Source organism: Phragmites australis, chromosome 8, assembly GCF_958298935.1.
Source record: "Phragmites australis chromosome 8, lpPhrAust1.1, whole genome shotgun sequence".
NCBI lineage: Eukaryota > Viridiplantae > Streptophyta > Magnoliopsida > Poales > Poaceae > Phragmites > Phragmites australis.
The window spans coordinates 9457430-9484623 of record NC_084928.1 but is presented as its reverse complement, the minus strand read 5'-3'; the positions used below and the strand labels follow the sequence as shown (position 1 = coordinate 9484623).

The window sequence follows — 27194 nt, the reverse complement described above, 5'->3', positions numbered from 1 at the left end:
GCCGCCAGCCAGGCGCCTTTCCCTATTAATTAATTACACACTGCTCACCAATCACACTCTATCACCGACTTATTGGTTTAATAAAATTAATAATTTCTATTATATAAAAACAAGTTAATTCTCGCGTCATCTTTTATTTCTGCTCTCCTCATATTTAACCAAAATTCACAAAATTTAAATAATTTACTCACTTTTTCATCCACTCTCATTTCAATCTCCTGTCTTGTTACCGGCTATGTATATATAACTCGTTTTACTCATTAAAATAAATAAAAAATTAAAATTAAAATTAACGAATAATCTCTTTATTCCTTTTCTAATTCTATCTAAATTCAAACTATAATATCACTTCTAACATATTCATTCGATGATACTTCTATAATAATTCATATTTCTATACTTCAACTTTATATTTGATATTATCGCATCTAATATTATATTTTTATTTAACTCGTGTCACCTTTTACCCCTACTTTTCTCTCACATAATAAAAATCCATAAGCTTTAAATAATTTATTTACTTTTACCATCCACTCTCGTTCCAATCTTCTGCCTCGTTACCGGCTACAGATATATGACTCGTTTTACTAATTAAAATAAATAAAAAATTAAGATTAAAATTAACAGCTAATCTTTTTATTTTTTTCTAATTCTATCTAGAATCAAACTACGATATCCCTCCTAATATATTTGTTCGACGGTACTCTATGATAACCTATATTTTTATATTTTAAATTTATATTTGATATTATCATATCTAATATTTGTGTTTTTATTATAACTCGCGACTTAGTAAATTGATCTAATTCAGTGCATTCCCTCGTCAGGCGTCAGCTCGTCGCGTCGTGGAGAGGAGAGAGATAGAGAGAGAATAGGAGTAGCCGCAAGCAAGCAGCCAGTAGCGGCGAAGCAATTCACGGGAATAAATTAATGCGGCTTGGGCTGTTCGCGGTCAGGTCAATACGAGCACTCCACCTCCTGCTGCCCACGCATCCGTAGCCATGATGGATACACCGCCGCACCAACGGTAGCTGCGGCGGCGGCGGCGGCGGCGGCGGCGGCAGAGGGATGAAGAACTTCCTCAGGAAGCTCCACATCGGCGACTCCGCCGGCGACGGCGCCTCGTTGCCGTCCGCACCTCCCCCGCCGCCCTCCAAAAAGGGCGGCGAGCATAAGCACGCATCCGGAATATCGGGCTGGCTGAGCTCCGTGACGGGGCGACCCCACTCGCCACCGCCGCCCTTACCGGCGCCTGCTGCTGCAGCGGCGGCAGAGGTGGAAGAGTCAGCGTTGGCGGCGTCGGTCGTGGAGAGGAGGGCGGCGGAGGAGGAGGAGGAGAAGGCAATGAGGGAGTCCCGGAAGGAGGCGGAGGAGGAGAGGAAGCAGGAGATGGGGGTGGAGAAGAAGGAGAAGCAGGAAGCCGAACTGGAGGAGTACCACATGCAGCTGGCGCTGGAGATGAGCGTGCGGGAAGACCCCGAGGCGATGCAGATCGAGGTGGCCAAGCAGATCAGCCTCGGCTCCTGCCCACTCCAGAGCTCCCCCGCGGAGGTCGTCGCCTTCCGATACTGGGTAATCAGCTTCTCCATCCCTCCTTAGATTCTAGTATCTTCTAGATTGTATCCTTACTGCGATGGGATCGCTCGTGCTATGTTCACGCAAATTGGACGTTAGAGTGGAAATAGGGTTTGTCATGTGTTAGTTGGTGAAACATCTGGGTATGCTGTGTTGTAATGGTGGTGTTCTTCTAAAATTTCGCCGAAATTTCAGCTATATTTCGCGAATTTCGGAGGGAAACGAAACATTTAATTCCGGAATTTTGTGACACATGGGACCCACATAGCAGAGTACGAAAAATGACCGAAATTTTGTGAATCTCGGTCTTTTCGCCAGTGAACAAAAAACTTGTATTTTGATCTTTTCGCTGGTGAACGAAAAAAATTGTAAAACGAAATTAAAATCCCTGCTTCTGATAGCCATTGAACTCAATCCTGGAATAGAATGAGCGATGGAATATTGGATAGTCTAGTTTTGTAGCTTAGTTGGATATGGTATATGCTAATTTTCTTTTCTGGTTTCTCTGAAATTATGTTAGTTAGGAATAGCCACACCCTGGATTGGCTATTCAAGTTTTTCTTTTTCTAGAAAAAAATAGTGCATAATTTTGTAGTGGCTTTACTTGTTTTTCAGCAAAACGAAAAGCCAGTCTGCTTTGTAGAAGCCACTGGCTATCCATACTTTGGTATGAGCTGCATCTGTGATGCACACGAGTGCTCAATCTGTAGTCTAGAAATGGTCAGTAACCACTGTAAGATGTTCTCCTTTGTCAGAGATTGTTAAGTAAAATATTGCCCTACATATTGTGACTCTTACCATTTTCTTACTTGCTTATATGGTAGATTTGTTCGTGCTTCACAGAGTTTCAATGCCCTTAGCTATGACGACAAAATCTTGGATGGTTTCTATGACATTTGTGCTACTGGAGACAAGCCCGCGTTATTGACCATACCCTCCCTGATGGAACTGCAAGCACTGCCTTTTTCACATGGAGCCAAAACCGAAGCTGTATTGGTCAACAGAGCACAAGACTCTAAACTCGTTGCACTTGAGCAGAAGGCATTCATCATGGCTGTGGAACTTCACTTGAAATATTCAGAGTTTGTTGGCCACGCTTTGGTTCAGACACTAGCTAATTTAGTTTCGAACTGCATGGGTGGACTGGTTTTTGATCCAGAAAGAATGTTGTTGAAATATCAAAGTATGAGCAGCTCATTGAGAGTTGGTATAAGAAGTGCGGTTATGCCTCTTGGCCGGATAACAGTTGGTTTGGCTCGTCATCGTGCACTGCTTTTTAAGGTCAGGAATTTCCTTATGCCCAGCAGTCTGAGCTGCATTTCTTTTCTAATTACGAAGTTTGTCCGTAAATAATAATCACTAGACATGCAATCCTGGAGGATTGTAGGTTGATCATTCTGATATGCAATGTCTTCTATTGTTCTTAAATTTAAATTTAGTACATAATTTTTCATTAGCACATTCTTGTCCTCCTTGCTCAACTAGTAGCATAAACCTGACATTCTTGTTGTATACTCAGCTGAACTCATCACATAATGAGTTCAATTCATAGGCATCAATGCTTGCAAGACTTGTTCTTTCTGGTCTTCATATGTTTAATATTTATTTCTTTGCAATGCATCTAGGTTTTGGCAGACAGCCTTGCTGTTCCTTGTCGATTGGTTAAAGGAAGGCAGTACACTGGATCAGATGATGGAGCTTTGAACATTGTGAAACTTAATGATGGAAGGTACTGTACATATTATTTCCTTGACAGCAGAAACTGTCTCTTTCAGTACTTGAATAATAATGGGATTAAGGGTTAGCATAGTTTTGTATAGGCGTCTTATTTCACCCCTTTGTGTGAGCAATAGGTATGAAAGTTGTGTTACATTAATATAATACCATCTTTAACATATCACATGTTTTCAGGGAATACATTGTTGATCTCATGTCGGATCCTGGTACTCTCATTCCTACAGATGTTGCTGACCTGGGTAGAGAATTTGAAGAAAGTTTCTTAGCAAATAGTCACCCTGATACCAAAGATGACAGTAACACTCAGTTGGGGTCTTCGTTTAGTGAAGCTTCAAGTTCTGTGCATGGTTCTTTTGAGCACGAGTTACTTGATAAAGGGTCTATACCTAGCATTGCCGGGCATTCTGATCCTTATAAAGCAACAACTGGGCACACTGGCAACCAATTATCTGTGGTATCGAGTTCATTTGAGGAGCTATCAGTCAGCACATATGCAAGTGGAAATATGCCTATTGTGTATGGATCTATAAATACAGAGCATACCATGACTGCAAAAGGCAAAGAAAAGTCGCTCACATCAAATAATTCGTCATTAAGTTCACCTCCATCTTCTGAGACAGGCAGTGCTCCTGCTGTACGAAGGATGAAAGTGAAAGATGTCTCTGAGTATATGATTAGTGCTGCGAAAGAGAATCCCCAGTTAGCTGAAAAGATCCATGCTGTATTACTTGAAAGTGGAGTTGTGCCACCACCTGACTTATTTTCAGAAGAATCTAAGGAACAACCAAAAGACCTTATTGTGTATGACACATCTCTGTTTCAAACGAAAGATGAAATGATAAGGAGGATGAATGAGCTTGAATCCACATCACATGTTGGTCGTGGTCGTGGTCATGGTCCTTCATTACCACATCATCCTGGATATGAACTCCAAACAAAGGTTGTTCCTTATCGGATGCCTCTGGACCTTAAGCCTGTTCAGGGATTGGGTATTTACCATTCCTTGGATTTCCGGGATAACGCCACTCCCTCCATACCTCTGTATGAACCATCTGCTCCTCCCCAGGAAGATCCATTACAACTTATAAAGCAAATGCCTGTTACAGCTGCTGCTGTTGCAACAGCTGCAGTGGTTGCGTCTTCGATGGTTGTTGCTGCAGCTAAATCTAACAGTGATATTAAACTAGATGTTCCAGTGGCAGCTGCTGCCACTGCTGCTGCAGTTGTTGCAACTACTGCCTCTGTTAACAAGCAATATGAATACTTGGATCCTGGTTGTCAATTGCTTAACTTGCCAAGTTCGTCAAATAAATCAATCCAGAAAGGTAGACATGACTTCTGGGATACTCATCAGCTGGAAACAAATCATGGACAGGATAATGCCCTTGAGCAAGAAAAGGGTTCGGTTGAAGCGCCTCAGGAAGCCGAGCGAGTCTCTGACAGGTCAACTGGGACGGAGAGTGCAAGATCTGAAATTGCTCTAGATGGCATCGCAGAGTTTGAAATCCTGTGGGAAGAAATTACCCTTGGAGATCGTGTTGGGCTAGGTACAATTCTCTTGATTTCCACAAATTTAGCTCTGGTAGTATATTTAACTAGTATCAATTGATTTGCAGTACTACTGGGCTAATTTTCCCATTCCCAATACATGGCTTTCCTTGACTTGAAATAACATAGAACATACCCTGAAAAGTGAAATCACACTGCCTTGTATTCTCAATGTTGTTCCAACTTTCTCCTCTTTTGTGCCTCAGGATCTTTTGGAGAAGTGTACAGAGGGGAATGGCATGGGACAGTAAGTTCTTCATCTATATTGTCTCGCGGTATTTGTAAACTATCACAAGACCAGCATGGAACAATAAGCCTAAACTTTTTGTAGAGTGAGATCCAGTGTCACGAATAAAGATAGATTACTTTAGCAGAATAAACACATCGTGAAAAATAAGAATGATTTCTGCCTTTTCACCTTGTCAAAGATTAGAATATGTTACAAGTTGCAGCTAGGCATGTGGCTTTGATCACATGCACTAAATCGTATTTCCTGATAATTTAATCTTGGAATAATCAAGTATCACAGCAATATATGGAATAAATTGATGATTTGCCACTGAAAAGATTGACCCTTTGATTATAATGCCACTAGTGTCAATGAAATATTGGACCATCTGAGTCAATTACTGTAGGCAAGAGTGGCAAATAAGCGAAGCTACTTCGTGGCGGTGGTAAAAAATCAATTGGCTCCTTGAGATCCACCTTTAAGTCAATCTAGTAGTCATCATGAAGCATTAGAATGATTTCTTAGACAGTCCATTCATTCATTCAAAAGAAAAAAAGACACTGTAATAGCTGTCACAGATATCATTTACTTTCCCCACCTGAACTGTAAAGGTTTGGGCTTATTCACTGAAACTAACCGAAAAATTGCTTCATTTGATTAACTTGAACAGCCTTCGTTTGTTTTACTCTTTTCCCTGTGAACCGTAATAATATCTACCATTTCCATTTTTGTTCTGCTTCTTTTGCATCATAGCAATTTGCTCCTCTGTGTAGGAAGTCGCGGTAAAGAAATTCTTGCAACAAGATATTTCAAGTGATGCTCTGGAAGAACTTAGAACTGAGGTATATGAATTTCTGCATTTCCAATATTTGAAGGCTACAAAATGAAGAAGTGTTAGCTTTATGACTGACATGCTTTATTTTGTTAATATTGAAAGAGATTGTATTTGTGTGGAAAAGATAATTGATTAGATGAGATGCCGGGTTACACATATATAGGGTTGAGGAGATCTTGAGGTTTATAGAAACACCACCAATCAAGGATCTCCTCATATCTCTCTAACCAACTATGACTGGGTCGGCCGGCTGAACACGTCCAGGCACTGGACCCACACACACATGTACACGGCAATGTCTAACACGCCCCCGCAGTCGAATCGTCGGTGGAACGGACGTTTAGACTGGACCGAAACTTCGTAAAGACTGACGAAGGCCGTCCCTTGGTGAAGATGTCGGCCGCACCAGAGGGGGAGCCCTGAGCTCCAGTAGCGCCAGCCGCATGTGGCGATGCGGGGATGGCACCAGAATGTCCTGCAGAGGAAAAAGGTGGTGACAGCGCAAGGGGAGCCGGCACCGGGTTAGAAGAATCCTCCAAAAAATCAAATGCCGCACGTGGGGGGGGGGAGGGGTCCTCAGAAAAGGGAAAAGAGGACTCCTCGAAAACCACATGGCGCGAGATGATGACCCGGTTTGTGTGATGATCAAGGCAAAGATATCCCTTGTGGTGCGGGAATAGCCAAGGAAAACACATAAGGAGGAGCGGGGGGCTAATTTGTGAGGGGCTGTGGCGGAAAGGTTAGGGTAACACTTGCAACCAAAAACCCGAAGATGCTCGTACGAGGGATGAGACTCGAGAAGGGCGAAGTGAGGTGTAGAGAAGTTGAGTGTTTTGGTTGGAAGAATGTTAAGGAGATACGTGGCAGTGCTGAGAGCCGCAGCCCAAAAGGTGGGGGGGGGGGATGCTGGCCTGAAACAGCAGAGCAAATGACATTATTAGTGGTGCGAATGATGCGTTCAGCTTTACCGTTCTGGGCTGAAGTGTAGGGACACGACATGCGAAGGTGAATGCCGTGGGACAGGAAGAATGTGCGGGCGCTGAAGTTGTCGAACTCGCGGCCGTTGTCGCACTGAACTCCCTGAATGGGGACCCCAAACTGTGTGCGAACATAAGCATAAAAGTTAGAGAGGGTGGTGAAAGTGTCAGACTTTAGGCGCAAAGGAAATGTCCAAAGGTAATGAGAGCAGTCGTCAAGAATAACCAGATAATACTTGTGACCAGAGATGCTAGTGACAGGAGATGTCCAAAGATCACAATGAATTAACTGAAAATTGCGTGTAGCACGCGAAGACGACGCATGAAAGGGTAGACGGGTATGGCGACCTAGCTGACAAGCATGACAAAGAGTATCGCTAGCACTTTTATTACAAGAAATAGCGGATGAATGGGCTAGTTTTGACAAAACTTCATGTCCGGGGTGCCCAAGACGCTGATGCCAAAGCGAGGAGGAGGTGGACGCATGAAGAGCAGAAGCCGGGAGCCGCAAGGGGCAGAGGGTTCCGGAGCTGTCACATCTGACGATTTCCCTCCGAGTAGGAAGATCCTTCACAGAATAGCCAAAGGGGTCACTCCACAGAACAGTTGTTATCAGAGGTAAACTGGCGAACATAAATGAGGTCTTTAATAAGGTTCGGAGAAACAAGAACATTATTGCGACGAAGTTTATGAGAAAGGTGTGTAACGCCAGTGGACGTAACTGGAATAAGGTTCCCGTTACCGACAACGATGTTAGAAGGAGAATGACAAGATGGAGTAATAGTGTGCGAGAGGATACCAGCATCAGAGGTCATATGATTAGTGGCACCGGAATCGAAATACCACTCATGTTGCGGTGGCTGCTGTAGGGTCATGGTCTGGAAATTGGCCGCTAGGGCCTGTTGATCCCACCCTGCCGTGGGTGGGCCGTACGGCGCGACGGGAGGCGGGACGCCCCACTGATCGGCCCACTGCCCGTGTGGTCCAGCAGCAAGCAGGGCGTGGGGCGGCTGGGCCGGCCCAGCGGGAGGACAAGGCGCGGTGGGAGCCTGCGGCCCGGGCCACATGTGGATCAACCCGGACCACGGGTTATAGAGGTTGGGCCAGACACCGGTGGGAGCCTGTCCCGCAGCGCCCCCGGGGGTGGCAGAGCCGGCGCCGCCGCTGTTGCCACCGGAGCCCTGGGTGGCGCGGCCGCCGTGCTGCTGGGGGGCGCCGCCGCCAAATCCGCCACCGGAGCTGCCCCCGGAGGTCGCCTGTTGGGGGAAACGCCGGGGCGGCTGTGACGGCGGGGGCCGAGAAGCGGCTGACGGCGGGTTGGGGGCGGGCGGCTTGGGGCCGCCGGTCCCCGAGGCAGCAAGAGCCGCGGCGGGGGCGGCCTTGTCCATGGTGAGCTCCTCCAACCGCAGGTCGTCGCGAACCTGCAGGAAGGAGGGGAATGGATGGCTGCGGCGGAGATGGAGGCCGATGGCGGTGAAGCGCTCGTTGAGGCCTCGGATGATGTTGAGGACGAGGGTGCGCTCGGTGATGTGTTCGCCGAGGTCGCGGAGGTCCTCGGCCATCCGCTTGTAGCGGCGGCAATACTCGGCGACGGGGAGATCTCCCTGCTGGAAGGCCCGAAACTCCTGGTCGGCGTAGAGGGTGCGGGTGGTACGATTCCCGAGAAACTGGGACTCGTTGGCGAGCCAGGTGACACGGGCGGTGGCACCGCGCTGGGAGACGGTGTCGGCGAGATCGTCGGAGATGGTGTCGAGGAGCCAGGTGCGGACGACGCAATCCATGCGCACCCAGTCCGGGGAGTTGGGCGCGACGTCGTTGGAGAGGACGTGGCGCTCCAAGGAGAACTTCCTGACGGTGAGGAGGAACGACTCGCGCCACCGGGTGTAGAAGGTGGAGGTGACGTCGAGGAGCAGCGGCACAAGGGCGCGGATGTTCTGCACGGCGACGGCCTGAGCGTGCAGGTTCAGGAGAGCCGCGGCCTCATGTTGAAGAAGGGCTGCGTCGAAGGCGGGAAGATCGCCGGCGGTGGAGGCGGCGTCGGCGGCGGCGTCCTCGTCGCGGGGAGGCTCCGTGGCCGCGCGCTCACGGGCAGCGCGGTCGAGGGCGTCGCGAAGGCGGGCATCGGCCGCGTCGCGCTCGGTTTGAGCAAGGGCGGCCTCGCGCTCTGCTTCCGCCGCGCGGGCGAGAGCGGCGTCGCGGTCCTCCTGTGCAGCGCGAGCCTCCTCAGCGCGCTGGAGGGCAGCATTGTCGGCGGCGGGATCCTGAGGGGCGGCGGGATCGCCTGGCAGCGGCGAGTTGGCCATGGAGCAGCGCCGGAGGAGATGGCGTGCTGGGTGCGGAAGAGAAGCAGGTAGAGATAATCTAGACTACTGATACCATGAAAGAGATTGTATTTGTGTGGAAAAGATAATTGATTAGATGAGATGCCGGGTTACACATATATAGGGCTGAGGAGATCTTGAGGTTTATAGAAACACCACCAATCAAGGATCTCCTCATATCTCTCTAACCAACTATGACTGGGTCGGCCGGCTGAACACGTCCAGGCACTGGACCCACACACACATGGACACGGCAATGTCTAACAAATATGAATGAACCAATAGTTTTGAGCCCATCAGACAGTCATATGGATGCAGAACTCACATATCTTCCATTTGGCTGAGGTTGGATTTGCCCTCAATATTGTTGTATTGTATTTGACTAATAGTTCCAACAGCAGTAGTTATAAGACTCGATTGGTCTAATGCAGATATATGTAGTCTGTGACAAGAGTGTGTTTTGGCCAAGATGTCAAGTTCACATTAGTGACAATCATTTAAGAGTTGCCCTTTATGATCTGTAAAATGACACAGGGTCTGTATGGGTTAGAACAGGCAAACTAATGCGGTTGGGTCATTTTAACAGTCAATATGAGCAACTCATTTGATGAATGGAACAAGTTTGGATGGGCATGTGTTACCCATTCAACATGAGAATATGAAATGGTAAACCATGCTGTGTTGATCTGCACAGTTTTAAAAGTAGACTATCAAATTTTAACACATTACAGTTAGCTGACTTGAACTCAACACTATTTTTTGTGATTTTAGTTTACACTTGAAACACATTGAGGTCACAAAATAAGTTAGTGCTTGTCTGGCACCCTCGACATGGTATGACTTGAAATTGGGATGGCTCGTTAATAAACCGAGCTGTGTTGATCTGTACAGTTTTAGAAGCAGACTATTAAAATGTAACAAATTACAGTTAGCTGACTTGAACACAACATTCTTTTTTTGTATGATTTTGGTATATACTTAAAAGTTCAAACACATTTCCATCACAAAATAAGTTAGTGCTTGTCTTACACTCAGCAATTCAGCATGGTATGACATGAAATTACCTGTTGGCATGTCTACTTTATGATGATCACTCTAGTTCTTTTCTTTTTCTTCATGTTTATTCATAACACTCTTTATTTCTATTTAGGTGCATATAATGAAAAGATTGTGTCATCCTAATGTTGTTCTTTTCATGGGTGCTGTCACTCGTTTACCTAATCTTTCTATCGTGACTGAATTTCTTCCAAGGTACCTTTGCCCCCTTGTTGCAAATTTTTCGTTTTGAATCTTCAACTACTTCTGACTTTAGTATGGATTATAATGATAGCACATCTCTGTTAACCAATGCGCGATTGCCTTTTTTTAGAAGTGCGTTCTAAAAGGACAAAAACTTAATGGATGTAACACATGTAATATCCTATGCACATGCCAATTTTGTGGTTAAATTCATCCACGTTTAGAGTCCAAAAGATGATTGCATTAACATTGCTTCCATGTTTTTCAATGAAATTCCTTTCACAAATCTCAATGTTACTAGATTATTGCTTGGGGGTTAAAATCATGAAGTCCTATAAATGAGGTACTCAACCTACCACCTTCAGGCCAAAACCTACGCCTCCTACTTCTGAATTCCACGTTCGAATCTTCCCTACACCCGGTGCTCAGTTTTTTGCATGCCACGTTGAGTGACCAGACTCTATATTTCAGCAACTCTTCTGCTCCTCTATTCCACCCTCTTTCTTCTCCCATGTTGGTTCTTAGTTACGTTTACTTTGTAGTGTATTGATTCATCACCATTTATCTGATCCCCTTTGAGATAGCTAATCCCTCATTCCCTCTCGTATAAAAATTGAACTGCAGATGAATCATTATCCGAATTTCTGCTAGTGCGGCTTGGTCAAATGGTATGCTTTACTCTTTTTTAAAATGACCAAATTATCCTTCCTAGAAAGTAGTTAGTGGGAAATGAATTATTTGCTCTCAGCCTCTCACATGCTTCAAAATTTACACCACATATTTATGCAAGGGCTCTGAAGCGCTGTTTGTTGTAAAGATTTGGAAGATTTGGAATAGGGCATTGTATGCTTTTTTAAAGAAAATGAGAGATTGTGCGGATGTGCCTATAAGGGCCAGCAAATTTGCACTGTAGGTAACAGCAAATACAGAAGAGGATGTGAAAGAATAGTTTGAAAATTGAAATACATTGTAGGACCTTATTGAGACTACAAGATATAGGCATATATAACTACATGTGCATATTCTGTTTAAACATTATTCAGGTGCGGATTCTCATGGCTCTAAATCATTATATTTTATCTTGTTATTTTTTGACATGTTGACTCGCATAAATAAATAATTGCTGACTGTAATATTGACAATGCAGAGGTAGTTTATTTCGGTTGATCCATCGGTCCAACAACCAGTTGGGTGAAAGAAGACGTTTAAGGATGGCACTTGATGTGGTAAGCCTAAGTTAGTTTTCCGTTGTTGTGGTTCATTCATATTAATGAGAACTCCAAGTTCTTTTAAATACTTGATTATTGTTTGCCAGGCCCGTGGTATGAATTATTTGCACAATTGCACCCCTGTCATAGTTCACCGAGATTTGAAATCTCCAAATCTACTCGTTGACAAGAATTGGGTTGTGAAGGTAAGAAACAGGTCCATTAACATCGAAATGCTTTGGATTTTTAGCATTTCTAGATATATAACCATTATCAATTTTCTTATTATTGTTATTTAGGTTTGTGATTTTGGTTTATCGCGTATGAAGCATAGTACCTTCCTTTCCTCAAGATCCACAGCTGGAACAGTAAGCTTGCATTTGATTATGTTAAATCAAACATTTTCCATTTATTATGAAAATAAGAAAATTCTTGCTTTTGAAAGCATCAAGTGTATATCCAGCTTATGTGTTGGTTCTGCTTATTTGTAAAGCTCATTTCTATCACATATGATGCTTATGTATAGGATAGTACCATATGTACATCCCAATTAGTAGGAAAAGGTTTGAAATGCTTGCTCTTTGTTATTTTAGGAGGAAGATTGGTACATGCAGCCATAGGGGTTGGGGAATGTAACTGTGTTGGCCAGGTTCAGAAGCATATTTAGGACTTGTAATTCACTTTATCTTGATATCAATCTAAACTAGCACGTTTGGTTCATCTTTTGATTATGCCACAGTTTACACTAAACTATATTTACATTCATGTGGTATTAGGATGAGATGGACTGGAGAGGATCATTAGATGATGAAGCATTTGCAAAAATATTTAGCTGGTTCCTGAATTTTTCTTGCATTCATTAGAACTTGGAACTTTGATGGTCTCAGATCTGGACTCTCTTCTATAAGCTATTGCATATGTGATTGATTTTGCTTAGTCAACAACTCACAAGCTTCTTTAGGTTAAATACTTCTAGAGGTTGCTAACTACCTGCATTACATCAAATGCAGGCAGAGTGGATGGCACCTGAAGTACTTCAAAATGAACCATCAGATGAGAAGTAGGTTTTTCATGTTGCTTGCTTTGTTTCTCAAAGGTTTTGTGATTGCTGAATGCCTTATGCATTTGCTTTCAGATGTGATGTTTTCAGCTATGGGGTTATATTATGGGAGCTTTCTACATTACTACAGCCATGGGAAGGTATGAATCCGATGCAAGTTGTTGGAGCTGTTGGTTTTCAGCAACGACGTCTCGATATTCCAGGCGATGTGGATCCTGCTGTAGCAGAGATAATTGAGAGATGCTGGCAGACGTTAGTATCCTTTTACTTGCTGGTTTGCAATGGTGTTTTGAAATTTATATTTTATACAGCGTAAACTCTTATAAACTTGTTGAGATATCAGATGCGTAGTTATTTACTTACGATCATAAATTGGTAAAGTTTCTGTCACATTTCTACGAGCATAAAATGGTGAAAGTAAAGGCAACTTCTCTTAACTTCACATTCAGTTTATGCTTAATTGGAGTATCTTTTGAAAAAGTTCATTGTGTGAAGGGATAAAACAAAAAAATTGCGTTGTACTGAAAAAACACAGATATTCTGAAAATTTAATTGCATTTTCGGTAACTTGAAGTATGATACTTTTCCTGTCTGCCTTTACCAATATTTTATGTGTCCTACTCCTACTTTAGTGCCTCAATTCTGTTTTGTTTTTTTGTTTCTGTAGAGATCCAAGGTTGCGGCCATCATTTTCAGAGATCATGGCTGCTTTAAGACCGTTATTGAAAAACATGTCTGCTAACCAACCTACGAGAAAGCGGGCAACAGATGATTGAGAAAAGAAAATGGGATCATTATCAGCTGACGATGTAAACTGGTCTGTCTTGCCTTTTTTTTGGGAGGTCTGTCTTGCCTCCGACTTCCAGCAACTGCCCATCTGTCACTACTATTATTACCTAGGCAAAATTAGGTGGATATCATTGTAAAAATATTCATATTAGAAAATATCATCGGATGTGAGTATGACATATGGGCTCAAGGTCAACATGTTATTCTTACATCGATAGTATTTCTCAATTTTTGTGATTTTTGCGATAATATCCAGCAAATTGTCCCTATTATGTATAGTAACGTCAAATGCGTATTTGATGAAAAGGGGAAATTTTGGTCTTCTCCCCTCCCCCTTCTAAATGCAACTCTAGATTCTCCAATGAAGATAGCATACTCTGCCAAGCATTTAGTCCATCTTGTGAAAGCCAGCCTGAATAACACAATCCATGAAACAGAAGAAAATATGGGAATAAAAAAATTGTGAAAATTGCTGCATAATAATGATGTGGGCTCAATGGCGTATTGGAGTCAGGAGTTGACGTGCCAGGTAAAACAGTATCATCCTCTTTTGTTTAGTCAGGCCTTTTGTTGTCAGTCCTCAACCTAATGGTGCAGTATCCATATTTAAGGCTCCAACAAGGGCTGGAATATTTTTAGTCTATTTTAAACTAATATTTTAATAGTAGTATGTGAGAATCTAATATTTTAGGAAGTAGTCCTTTCGGTCACGCTAAAGAATTTGGCATGACTCCCGCCAAGAAGTTTGATGTGATCAAGGAGCTACATTGGCACTCACCTGATGCCGTGCCACGTGTTGTGCCGATATGAAAGGCTTGAGTCGCACCATGGGTCTTGGCGTGATTCTTGTTACGCTAATATCTTTGATGTGACTAAGCTGGATATAGAGGCCGCCCCGGCCTTTCTTTTCCACCGGTCCTCATCCTCCTCCTGATAACCTTGCTCTCTCCCTTATTCAACTCTAAATCCATAGTTAAATCCATTGATTTCGGACCAAAATCAAAGGAGATTTTATGAGGGATTGCTAAGTAAAGGTAAATACTCCATTCTATTCATTCAATTTTAATTTTTCCTGTACTTTTAGATGGTTTCGGGCAACCTAGGGTTTGAAGATTAGGTGATGAATTTTTTTTAGATTAACTATTGGTTGTTTATTGTTGTTCAATGCTTAATATAGCATGTTTATTATTCTTGTACGTGAACCATTTTACTCTCGTAGGTAGTGATGCGAAATTGACCGTTGAAGGTGTAGTGCATAGGATTTGGTAGTGTTGATTATAATAGTATTTGTTGCATGTTAAATTCGTAATGGATTTGTATTCGTGTAGTTGTACGTTATGACTTCTAATTTATGGTGGACGCAAAAGTGGGCAAATATCAACAAGAAGTATCCCGATGTTAGTTGCAAAGATGCCTTTGTTCCTCCTGTCCTCCCCGTCTTGACCTGTGACTATGGTAAGCCTGTCGTGATCCTTCAGTCGCTATATGAAGATACTGTTGGTCACGCTTACTACTTGTGCAAGGATATATCGTGTATGTATATTTGTTATGGGTTAGAGTAGAAGCATATGGTATTGCTTTTGCTGACATGATGTTTTAATAATTTGCAGGAGTGAGAAATGTGCTACTTCTTTCAATGGATTGATGTGCCTGAGATGTATGACCTGAGGATCCCGAAGGTGAAACTGTTTATTCGGTATTCGAAGTTATATGATAAGTTTGTTCATTGAGTTCCTCTTTCACAAAATCCACAAAAAATGATGCATAAAGAGAAGTTAGAATTAAGGAAACAATGTGTAGAGGATCCTTCGTTATGCAACTGTGGGAAACGAAGCGTGCTTTGTGAACCTTCTGGGGGATCTGTGTACTTCCGTTGTGAAGGGATGACAAAGGTAAAAATTGAGTTTGGTCGCTCGTTTACAATTTGAATGAGGTAGAATTAGATGTCATGTAACTTGTATCTTGAATTTAAATGTAGCGTAATGGTGCTACTTATAACTTTTGGGATTTATTGTATGGTCCCGATGGTAAATGGATAGAGGAGGAAGATGATCAAGTGAAGAGGAAATGGGTCAAGAGGACAACCATAGAGGGTCAAGAGGCAGCGACTATGATGGTGCAAATGGAGACAATGAAGGCTCTTATAGCTAATTTGCCTATGGTTATCTCGGACGATGATGATGTTAATGATGATGAGTTGCTCTTTGATGTATTGGATGATTAGCACGAGGGGTCAGTGTCGAATATCTAACTATGGGGTATATGCGCATAAAGAATATATCATATAAGAACAGAGTATGTACAACACATATTAAAAAGCTTTAGATATCATGGACCAAATTAGCGGTTCCTGATACACAAGAAATCAAGGAAGTAACTATCAGGAAGGTTTCTATTGGTTACCCAACTCGATACGATTAGTACTCAAAACAGATTTATCTATTTGGACGTCAAGGAAGACAACTCCCTATCGACCACGGCTGGATAGGAGTCGATACCTCACCCCTATATAAGGCGAAAAGGCTGGGGGTGGGGGGGAGGAGAGAACTCAAGGCAAGCATTAAGACCCTAGCAGAGAAGATATTTGATGACTTTAGCTTTAAGTTAGATCAGACCTGATATACTCTCTGTTATAGATTTAGCCTCATTGCTTGTACTTGAGATCATCAATATACGGTAGCCACACCCTCACAGGACGTAGTGTATTACTCCAATTGGAGGTTTGAACTTGTATACATCGATTATCTCGTCTCGTGATTAATCCCTGCACTTGAAGGTACCCAGTCAATTTACGGACACATTGTTAGGAACTAATCTTTGACAGTTGGCGCGCCAGGTAGGGGCCTTCTTTTGCTTTGCAGGATTAATCATGTCTCGGGCTCACGTTTACGTCAGATTCTCCGACAATGGCTTCTACGACCACTTCGAGTTGACGGTGGATAGCTTCAAGTCCCCTCTCCTCGACTCGAAGATCATCTTCGGAACCATGGTTTTCCGTTGGAACGACCAAGGTGGACTGATCCATATCGGTACCTCGAATCCAGACTAGTAGATGCGTACCGTGAGGTGGGACATCTCGAGAGGGATCCCATGGAGCCTAATATTCTCCACTGCATGGACATCGACAACGACGAGGGTGGCGACGTTGATTCTAACGCTAGCCAGAACAGCCGAACAGATCGATTCGTGTATATGGCTAGAAGCAACGATCCCCCATCGATTGCCCCAATGGCGATAGATCCAGAGGCCGTAGTCGACCACAGCACAAAAATTCCCAAAGATTTGGCGATAGCTGTCGCCACCAACGGTACCGGCGCCGAGTTACCACCAGAAACATCCGCAGCTGGAGCCTTGCGTGCACTCGACACAACCCTTCACCGACGGACCACAGGAGAACAAATGCCTCCTAGCCTCTCCTTGTGACTTCCGATGGGTACGCCTCTGCCCGTGATGACTCACGGCTCAAGAGAGAAGCTCCCTCCAAACAGTCACCATGAAGACTCATTAGCTCGACCGCCATTGAGCCTTGGTAATGACGTGTTCAATACTTCGGACGCTAACATACGAGGAGCGCATTTGATCCTTCGATCCCTTCCAGAGTTAGATCCGCTGAATCCGTTAACTCCTATGGTCAATCAAGTCAAGACCCTACTCGATGCAGCTCAGATCCAAGTTGCTCAAGCAAATAATCCCAACAATTCCAGGCCCCCCAGTCGGTACGATCCCAGCTCGAGGAGCAACGGGTGGGAATGCTCTCGAGTAGGGGAATCTCAGATGGGAAGCTTAGGTGGTCGAGCCCGAACACGACAATGTGGGCCAAACTGTAGCTGCCCTATCCACAGGCGTGGAAATCAAGAAGACCTGAGGAATCGTATTCCTCGCAATCGGCATGATCTACGGACGGTGATCGAAAACCACAGTGAAGAATGCCGTGAAGATGATCGCCGCTACTATGATCGTAGATCTACAGGACGGGATGGTCGACATGACTCCCCTGCTCAAAGAGGCAGGCATAACAATCCCCCCACCTCCTCCTGATGAGTTCGACGTAGGCTGTGAGGCTTTCATACACGAACTTCGGTCAATTCGGTGGCCCGAGAAGTTCAAAACAGGCCCGATCCAGAAATATGACGGGAAAATCAATCCCAATGAGTGGTTGCAGATCTACACCACTGTTATTCGAGAAGCTGGTGGTGACAATCGAGTAAGGGACAATTACCTGTTAACCGTCCTTGATGGACCCGCAAGGTCCTGATTGCTAAACTTGCCGCCCAACTCGTTTAGTTCATGGGCAGAACTTAAGGCTCAGTTCATAGTCAATTTCCAAGGCACATTCGAGCGCCCAGGAATGGAGAATGATCTCCACCAACTACACCAAGGTGATAATGAATCTCTTCGAGATTTTATCCGCCGGTTCAGCGACAAGCGTAACACGATCCCGGACATCTCCGATGAGTCGGTAATCATCGCCTTCAAACGAGGTATTCAGGACACAGATTTACGTGGAAAGATGGCTACTTGGAAGATCCGTATGATCAAAGAGCTTTTCGAGTTAGCCGACAAGTGCGCAAAATGAGTAGAAGCATATGTGCACGCTAAAAACCTTCAATCTAGCGAGGACAAACCCGAGTCCTCGAAGAGTGGAGGAAAGAAAACCAAACCCGGTGACAAGCGCAAGGGACCCGATACGACTATAGCCGCGGTCGACAGGAACAAATTGCACAATACTGGGGACAACCAGCACGACTTTGACGAGTGCTATGTCTTCAAGAAGAAGCTTGATGAAAAGATCAAGGCAAACGCTAAGCGTGGCAATAAGCAGGCTAAGCCAAACATTGAAGGCAGCGAGCCTCAGTTCCATGAGGCAAACCACAACTTGGTGCACATCTTCGGAGGATCCACCACGTACGAGTACAAAAGGCAGTGCAAGGCGGTCGAGCAAGAAGTCAACTTGACCCTAACTGGGCCTACTCGATATCTCAGGTAGTCAGAACAGTCGATCACCTTTGGTCAAACTGATCATCCAGTCGCGATACCACATCCTGGTCGATACACGATCATGGTTCAGTCGACCATACTCAACATCAAAGTTTTCAGAACTCTGGTCAATGATGGTAGTTCACTCAACCTCATTTTCTTCAAAACCTTGGACAAGATGAGAATTTAGAGATCAAATCTTAAAACAAGAGTCGAGCCTTTCCATGGCATAACTCCCAACTCATCGACCATGCCTCTCGACCGGATCGAGCTGCCGGTCACGTTTGGCACGCGCAACAATTTTTGCACAGAAAAGCTAACCTTTGATGTTGCGGACTTCGAGATAGCGTACAATGTGATTCTAGGCCATCTAATGATGGGCAAGTTCATGGCGGTGGTTCACTATGCTTACCAAATGCTCAAGATCACAGGTCCTAAGGGGGTCATTATAGTTGTTGGAATCTAAGTTACCGAACAACAGGGAAAGCCGAAGGCTTCGAAGTGCGACACATATCCGTGGGGTGAAATAATCTTCATTCATTCATCACCTTAGTTACTGTGCTAACCTATTTATATCCCGTACTCAACCACTCCACGCTATGATTTACAGCTTCACCCCCCTAACTGCCACCTTCCCGGCATATTCGGGGGCATTTTGGTACCATCAAGTACGTCTGCACATTTACAATTATACCCTAAACGGCTACACGGGCTTCGATGCCCTCAGGGCACCTTCGACCAGCCTCAGAGCTGCACCCCGAGTCACCCTTCGGTCTCCATTCGAAGGTCCGCCAGAGACTGCCTGCGCTAATTCTTGGCGCTGCAGGTCGACCTTCGGCCTCCGTCCGAAGGCCCGCTAGAGCCTGCGCCTGCACTTCCTAAAATATAATTGCAATATTCATCAGTGTTTAGCCACCGGTGGACTTCGACTCACAATCCGAAGGTGTACGAGAGATCATCCCCCAACAATAGTTAAAGGGGATCAGCGCACAATGGTCAAATGCGATAAGCAAAGCTTGGATATGGTCGAACACTTCGGTCGAGTGGCTATCACCCCAAGGACACAAATTCTAAGCGTCAAAGGCACCAAGGTGTCGTCGAGGCCAAAAACTCTAGGCTCGTAAGTCTTGCTAGCACTTCTGATTTTGACGACACCAAAGGCAAGGTCAATGACAGCGTCAACAATAAGAAGACTGATGGTTGCGTCATGGCAGTGCCCCTCAACCCGTCTGAACCATCCAAGACGGTTAAGATTGGGGCCAATCTTGACCCCAAATAGGAACTCGAGCTCGTCACCTTCCTCCAGGCAAACCAAGACGTGTTCGCATGGCAACCGTCCGATATGCCCGTGGTCCCCCGGGAGGTGATTGAGCATCGACTAGCTGTTAAACCCAACACCAAACCTGTGGTGCAGAAGCAGCGAAGATTTGTGGAAGATAGGAAGCGGGCCATCCAGGAGGAGGTCGATAAACTACTAAAGGCGGGCTTCATTCGAGAAGTGCGTCATCCTACGTGGCTCGTGAATCCCGTCCTCATCAAGAAGGCCAATGGTAGATGGAGAATGTGCGTCGACATCGCCGACCTCAACAAAGCTTACCCCAAGGATCCTTTTCCCCTCTCATGTATCAATCAGATCATCGACTCTGTAGTAGGCTGTGAATTGCTATGTTTTCTAGATGCCTATTCAGGGTATCACAAAATTAGCATGGGATTTGAGGATGAGGAGAAAACAACTTTTACTACTCACTTTGGTGTATTTTTGTTATGTAAAGATGCCTTTCGGTTTAAAAAACACTGGTACATATCAAAGGTGTATTCAAAACTGTCTATAAGCCCAAATCGGGCGCAATGTAGAAGCATACGTTGATGATGTTGTAGTCAAGTTGGAAACTAGAAACGCATTGGTTGACGATCTTGCGGAAATATTTGACAACCTCAGGAAGTATCGCATGATGCTCAACCCTGAAAAATGCACGTTCGGTGTGTCGTCCGGCAAGCTCCTCAGTTTCCTGGTGTCAAGTCGAGGCATTGAGGCCAACCCGGGCAAAATTGAGGCTCTCGACCAGATGCAGTCTCCTCAAACACTGAAGGAGGTTCAAAAACTTACAGGTTGCATCACTGCTCTTAGTTGGTTCATTTATAGGATGGGCGAGCGAGGAATGCCTTTTTTCAGGTTGTTGAAGAAACAAGACAGATTCGAGTGGACAGAGGAAGCAAAACGCGCCTTCCAGAACTTAAAAAGGTACTTATCTTCCCCATTTATTGTTACACCCCCTAACGAGAAAGTGGAGCTCTTTTTGTATATTGCAGCTACCCCACAAGTCGTAAGCACGGTACTGGCGGTTGAATGGGAATGTCCCGAGAAAAAGGTCAAGGTCCAAAAACGTATTTATTACATGAGCGTGGTTCTACATGATGCTAAGCTACGATACCCGCAAGTACAGAAGCTGATATACGCAGTCTTGATGTCTTTCCAGAAATTACGGCACTACTTTCAAGCGCACAGGATAACTGTCATAACGACGTATTCGCTGAAGGATGTAACACACAATCAGGAAGCTACTGGACGAATCGCGCAATTGGCGGTAGAACTAAATGAGTTTGACGTAAGCTACGCACCACGCACAGGCGTGAAACCCGGAGTGTTAGCATATTTCATCACCGAATTGACAAGCGTTGAGGAAAAAAGGCCAAACATGGTCGAAGATCACTGGACGCTCTTTTTTGATGGATCGCTAACGCTCTAGGCTCGGGGGCTGGTATTGTGCTCAAATCTCCAACGAGCGATGAACTCAAGTACGTTGTTCAGTTAGACTTTAAATCCTCTAATAATGTTGCAGAATATGAAGGACTGGTAAACGGGCTTCGCATAGCTGCATCGCTTGGGATTAAATGACTTCTTGTGAAGGGGGACTCACAACTAATCGTAAACAAAATTTAAAAGGAGTACCAGTGCTTGGACGACAACATGACAGCTTACTTACTCGAGGTGGGAAAGCTCGAGCAAAAGTTCAAAGGGCTAGAAGTGACGCATATCAGAAGGAGTGATAACTTTGGTGCGAATGAACTTGCTAGACTCACTTTTTCTCGAGCACCGGTACCAATAGGCTCTTCGTTGAGAAACTCCTTAAGCTATCTATCCCGACAGTTCGGCGAACGGATGCTGCCCAACCCATCCAGCAGTCTGGTCAGGTCAGCGAGGCAGAACCTGCAGACACGGATGCTGCACTACTTGAACGCAACCTGACTTGGATGACTCAGTACCAAGCATATCTCGAGGGTCAAGACATCCCTGATGATGATGCGTCTGGAGAGAAAATTGCTCGTAAAGCCAAGCTCTATGTTTTGGTAGACGGCAAGCTCTACCGAAAGGGGAGTAACGGAATCTTGATGAAGTGCATCACTTCGGAAGAGGGCAGTAAAATATTGCTCGATATCCATGGAGGCACATGTGGTAATCATGCGTCTTCTCGCACCTTGGTCAGAAAAATTTTCTGCTAGGGATTCTATTGGCCGATTGCCCTCCATGATGCTTCCGAGCTGGTTAAAAAGTGCGAAAGCTGCCAATTTTTTGGAAGGCAAACCACTCGACCAGCCCAAGCTCTGCAAACAATCCCTCTTTCTTGGACTTTATCCGTCTGGGGCTTGGATATCCTGGGACCGTTCTCAAGGGCCCAAAGTGGTTACAAGTTCCTATTCGTGGCTATCGACACGTTCATCGAGTGGATAGAGGCCGAACCTGTAGGAAAAATAACCACAAAAGCGGCCCAGAAGTTCATGAGGAGCATAATTACTCGATTCGGCATTCCACATCGGATAATTATGGATAACGGTAGCCAGTTCAGAAGCGGAACCTTTGTTGCGTTCTGCGAAGAATTCGGCATTAAGACTTGTTTTGACTCAGTAGCTCACCCACAGAGTAATGGTCAAGTTGTGCGTGCTAATGGTATAGTCTTGCAGGGTATCAAAACTTGGGCCTTCGATAGGCTAAAAGCCTACTCGAAACGCTGGGTAAAAGAGCTTCCCTTGATACTATGTGCCATTCGTACGTCGACTAATAGGGCCACCGGTGAAACTCCTTTCTTCTTGGTTTATGGAGCGGAAGCGATGCTCCCGACTGAGTTGCAGTTCGGATCACCTCGAGTGGAAGGTTATTCTGAAGAAGGGCAGGAGCACTTACGAGCAGATGACATAGATTTACTCAAGGAGTACTGAGATCGAGCGTCTATTCGAGCAGCTAAGTATCAGCATGCATTGCGTAGATATCTAAGCCAGAAAATTCAACCCAGGCAACTCACTGCTAGGGACCTCGTCCTACGGAAGGTGTAGAAATAGGCCCATCGCCACAATTTATCGCCTAAGTGGGAAGGACCTTACATAGTAGTTGAGGTCACTCGACCTGGGTCGGTACGGTTATCTACTCTAAACGACGAGATACTCGTGCACTCGTGGAACATTGATCAACTCCAAAAGTTTTATTCATAGAAAAGATAGGTTACAGGTAAGTCAATTACATTCGATTCGGTTGGCTACTTGATTACATAGTTTTTCTTTGTCACTGTAATCCATGTGGCTAGTGCAAAATTGATAGGAAAGATCAGCTTAGATCTTTCAAAAAACCTTATTTGCCCTTGAACGAGTCGAGGAACCTTTTATACTACGTCGGGTAGCAGCTGATCATTCCAGGGACCAGCCGCCGACCAGCATAAGGACCAGGGAATGTGGTCGAGGCGAAGACCCTGCTAGAGCTGCTGGCCGACATTGGTGATGCCAAGTGGTCTTTTGCGTGGTGCGAAGGCGATCTGGCGGTTGTCGATGGAGAAGACGATCGCACCTCCCTAGCCGGTGATGACCTGAAGACTCCACCACCGAAGACCTCTATGGCAGCTTGGTCGATGATTCGGTCAAGATCACCACCATCCTCAATCCTCCCCCGTGCTGAGTGCTGCGCTGTCTGGCTTGAAGCATAGGTCTTGATGTAATGGCGAACGTGCTGAGTGAGGGGACGGCGATTATCTGCGGTGGGTGCTTCTTCCCTCTCTTTCTTAGGCCTACCACTCGAGTCCTCATCGTCGGAGGAAATGATGATGACTTCAGGAGGGACCATGGCTAGAGGCCTAGGGGAAAGGACTTCTGGGATTAGTTCACGAGATGGAGTGGAGGCCATGGCTTCAAGCTCTACAAATCCTAGAAGGCAATGGGAAAAGGAAACCAAGGGGGGCGATACGAAAGATAGACGACTTCGAGTCCCCTCTATTTATGGCGGGGGGAACGGGTCTTACTGTATAAACGTAGTCGTCAAGATCCGAAACGATGGCATCGCCTCGGGCGCGTAGCGCGTTCAGCGAAGTCAAGACATCATGATGGCATTATGGCTTGTCTCATCTCTGCAAAGAGGGATGGGCGGTCATTATGACATGTGAAATCAAGATTGCAGTGTAAACAAGCACAAACAGGAGTGGGTTTTCAATGCCCACCTACCCAACGGTTCGAGCTCACTCGGTATTCACATCGTAGTGAAAACAATAATGCTCGGGGGCTTGCACTTTCAAGTATTCAGTTGAGGATGGTGTGTTGATGCATATGCTCTACTCTCTGTCTTGATTGCCATATCAAACAGAGAGTCGGGGCCTACATCGCATACCTTCAGTGCTGGAACTTTACTCTTTGTTCGACTACATTATCGACCAATGGTACATGTATGCCCTTTTTAACTCTCCGATCGAGTAATTTCTTCCTCGTCCATAGAGTCGGGGCTATATCATAATGCCATATTTTCTGTTCCATTTTTTTTGGTAAAATTTTATCTGGCTCTACGTCAATCACATTGAATGGAACCATGAAGACATGTGTTGGGTCGATGACGGAAAATTATACATCAGGAGGCATAACGGCACAGAGATTGTCAAACATCTCACGCCTAACGGCCAAAAGGGTTCCGAAGTCCTAGTCTGCCTCATGTGTGCTATATATTGAGTTCATGTTTATGTGCTGATTGAATGTGCAAGTTGATAAAGTTTGCAGAAAATCCGATATGCTCTAAGCTCTGTATTAGTCTTTTTTCTTACTATTACGGCCTTCTCGAGTATTCGAGGGTCACGCATCTAATGACTTGTCAAGTTATGATTTCAGGTATCATAGATATACCATTGATCAATCTCGAGAATAACGATAGCACGGTCTGATCGATTTTGCATCTATTTGTGCTAAACTCTATTTCATAGACAAGAAAATAGCAGTGGTAGCATATTAGACAGGCAAAATATCAGCAACGCCTCCAGTACAATTATAAAACAAGAAGAAGCCTATTACATATTTAAGGGAAAAGCTTAGGAGATATCCACTACGAGAATGCCACTTAAAATTCCCTTCAAGGGATTTGACCATCCTGGAAACAGCGTCGGGGTGCGAAATCTTGAGCACCGAGTATTCATCTTGTTCGTAAGCTGAACTTGTCCGATGGAAGCCCAGAGTTCAACCAGGGTTGGTAATCCCTGGTACTGGATGGACAACCTTAGAAGTCAAGCCCAACAGAATTGTTTTGTCCTTCATCCATGGGATAACTTTCCAGTCGAGAGGCTCCCGAATGTCATCATTAAAAGCATGAATGGAAACTAGCGTTTGAGCATTGTATTCAGCGGATCATCAATTTGGTCGCTCCAAGATTTCAAGAAAAACACACGAGTCTCATCCAAGATAAGTCGAGTGCTCCCCAGACCAGGCTGCTAGAGTTCGAACTCTGGCATCGATTGTTCCAATGACGCAATGACTCAAGATGGATCCCCTGAAGCAATCCCATCTTGAAAATCAGCAATGCGCCACCAGAATTTGCTACTGGAGACTTGGAACCAGTGCAGTGGACCATAAACAAGAAATACATGCACACCCTTTGTCATCTGAAGATGGAAACATATCATCCTTGGGCATATGATGACGAATAGTCTCCCGTCCTTTCGCACCACACATCCCTCCAGGGTTACCCAAAACGCATCATAAGAGAGTGGTAGAAGGTCGGAGAACCATCCTATCACTGGGTTGATTACTCTGCCCTTGACCTGGAGCCCTTGCTCGATGACGATCAAGAGCCCGCTTGAGGCCCCGATTATCTCCCAACTGTCACCGACTAAACCTCGGAAACAAATATCAAAAATTGCTTCGCTCCCCAGACGATGCACCTTGACCAAGCCATAATTGTGCACAAATGGTCCTTTTAAGATCCATGGCGCAAAATCTGCCACCCTGTGCACTTCATGCCAAGAAGTGCAGACACAACGGAAGAAAGCGAAATCCTCCGGGTGCAACAGCTTGTTGGAGATGGTATCTAGTACTCCCAATGGTAGAGCAGCCCACCGGGATTCTCGACCATAAGACTCAAGGAGGGTGATGAAAAATCCTTGAACAAAAGTAGATGATGCCGAAAAACTTTGCAATGGATGTCACGAGAGCAGGACGATAGAGCTTTCTACTCAGATAAATAGGCCCTGCCTCAAAGTATGACATGGAAGTTGTTTCCGCTTCGGAAAGGGAAAATTTTTCGTATCTTCGACAACCATGCCCGTTTTTACCATGCTTCGGTTGGCGAGAAAAATGGTATGATGATGACATGCGAATATTTGCACGCCCTTCTGCCTGCATTAAATGCGCCTACACCCGTCGCTTCAAATTTTGAAGGGTTTTTTTTAACTCTACTCGGAGTCGGGTGTCGGTCAGCTGAGTTCTTTAGTCTTTTCCTTCAAGTCTCGAGTGTGGTTAGCCGCAGGGTGCTTGACTCGACTAAGCTTCCACTTGATACTCGAGGAAGGACTGGCCTATATTCAATTCTTTCGACTATGAGACTAATCCACTTTACTCGACCAAGTTTAAACTTGGCGGTACTCGAGTGGGCGCTTATGGAAACCTTTCCTCCTGAGTAGAGTTAAGGGGCTACTGTCGAATATCTAACTATGAGGTATATACATATAAGGAATATATTATATACGAACATCAAGACCCTAGCAGAGAAGATACTCAACAACTTTAGCTTTAGGTTAGATCAGATCTGATATACTCTCTGTAATAGATTTAGTCTAATTGCTTGTACTTGAGATCATCAATATAAGGCAGCAACACCCCCAAAGGACGTAGAGTATTACTCCAATCGGAGGCCCAAACCTGTATACATCGATTGTCTCGTCTCGTGATTAATCCTTGCACTCGAAGGTACCTAGTCAATTTGCAGACACATTGTCAGGAACTAATCTTTGACAGTCAGTTTGATGGGTATATGGTTAGATTGTACTATGTGAAATATTTGTGAATTTTATGTGTAATCATCGTCGATTGTACTATGTAAGTCATATGGTCTATTTTGTTTGTGTGTTTGGAATATTTATCTATGTGAACCATATGAACTATTTGTGTAATCGCCGTTGTTTGTACTTTATGAATCATATAGGTACTTTTAGTTCATGTTTTATGACTTGAACACAGTTAGACTTAAACTAATGAGGGCTTAGAAATTGGCTAATTTTTGCAATAAATTTCAGCCTCTAACATAAACATTGCCACTCTTATGTTGATACTACTGATATGATGCAACTGATAGGGTGAAACTATGTCACGCCAGGGCTCTTTGCATGACTCAATGTTGTGTCACGTCGGCCATTTTGCCTCTCGCCAATACCACTACGACTTCTTGGCGTGACTGACTCTGGTGCCAC

The 27194-nt window shown here is 44.7% G+C and overlaps 1 protein-coding gene across 9 annotated transcripts; it reads left to right on the top strand.

The window, feature by feature from the left end:
* Positions 1–871: 871 nt before the first annotated feature.
* LOC133926567 (probable serine/threonine-protein kinase SIS8) lies at positions 872–15820 on the top strand. 9 transcript variants are annotated; one of them, XM_062372562.1, is made up of 16 exons: positions 875–1572; positions 2419–2856; positions 3201–3304; positions 3487–4859; positions 5067–5107; positions 5863–5931; positions 9523–9567; positions 10373–10473; positions 11609–11687; positions 11777–11875; positions 11969–12037; positions 12680–12729; positions 12805–13041; positions 13397–14973; positions 15129–15410; positions 15497–15819. In XM_062372562.1, exons 1-14 carry the CDS (start codon positions 1069–1071, stop codon positions 13503–13505), a joined length of 3318 nt encoding a protein of 1105 aa, XP_062228546.1. In that variant the 5' UTR covers positions 875–1068; the 3' UTR covers positions 13506–14973; positions 15129–15410; positions 15497–15819. The 9 variants fall into 9 exon arrangements, with proteins under 9 accessions (XP_062228554.1, XP_062228550.1, XP_062228552.1 ...); XM_062372564.1 differs by having other exon boundaries at positions 881–1572; positions 12805–12981; positions 15497–15816; XM_062372569.1 differs by having other exon boundaries at positions 1433–1572; positions 2400–2856; positions 15497–15820.
* Positions 15821–27194: the final 11374 nt, after the last annotated feature.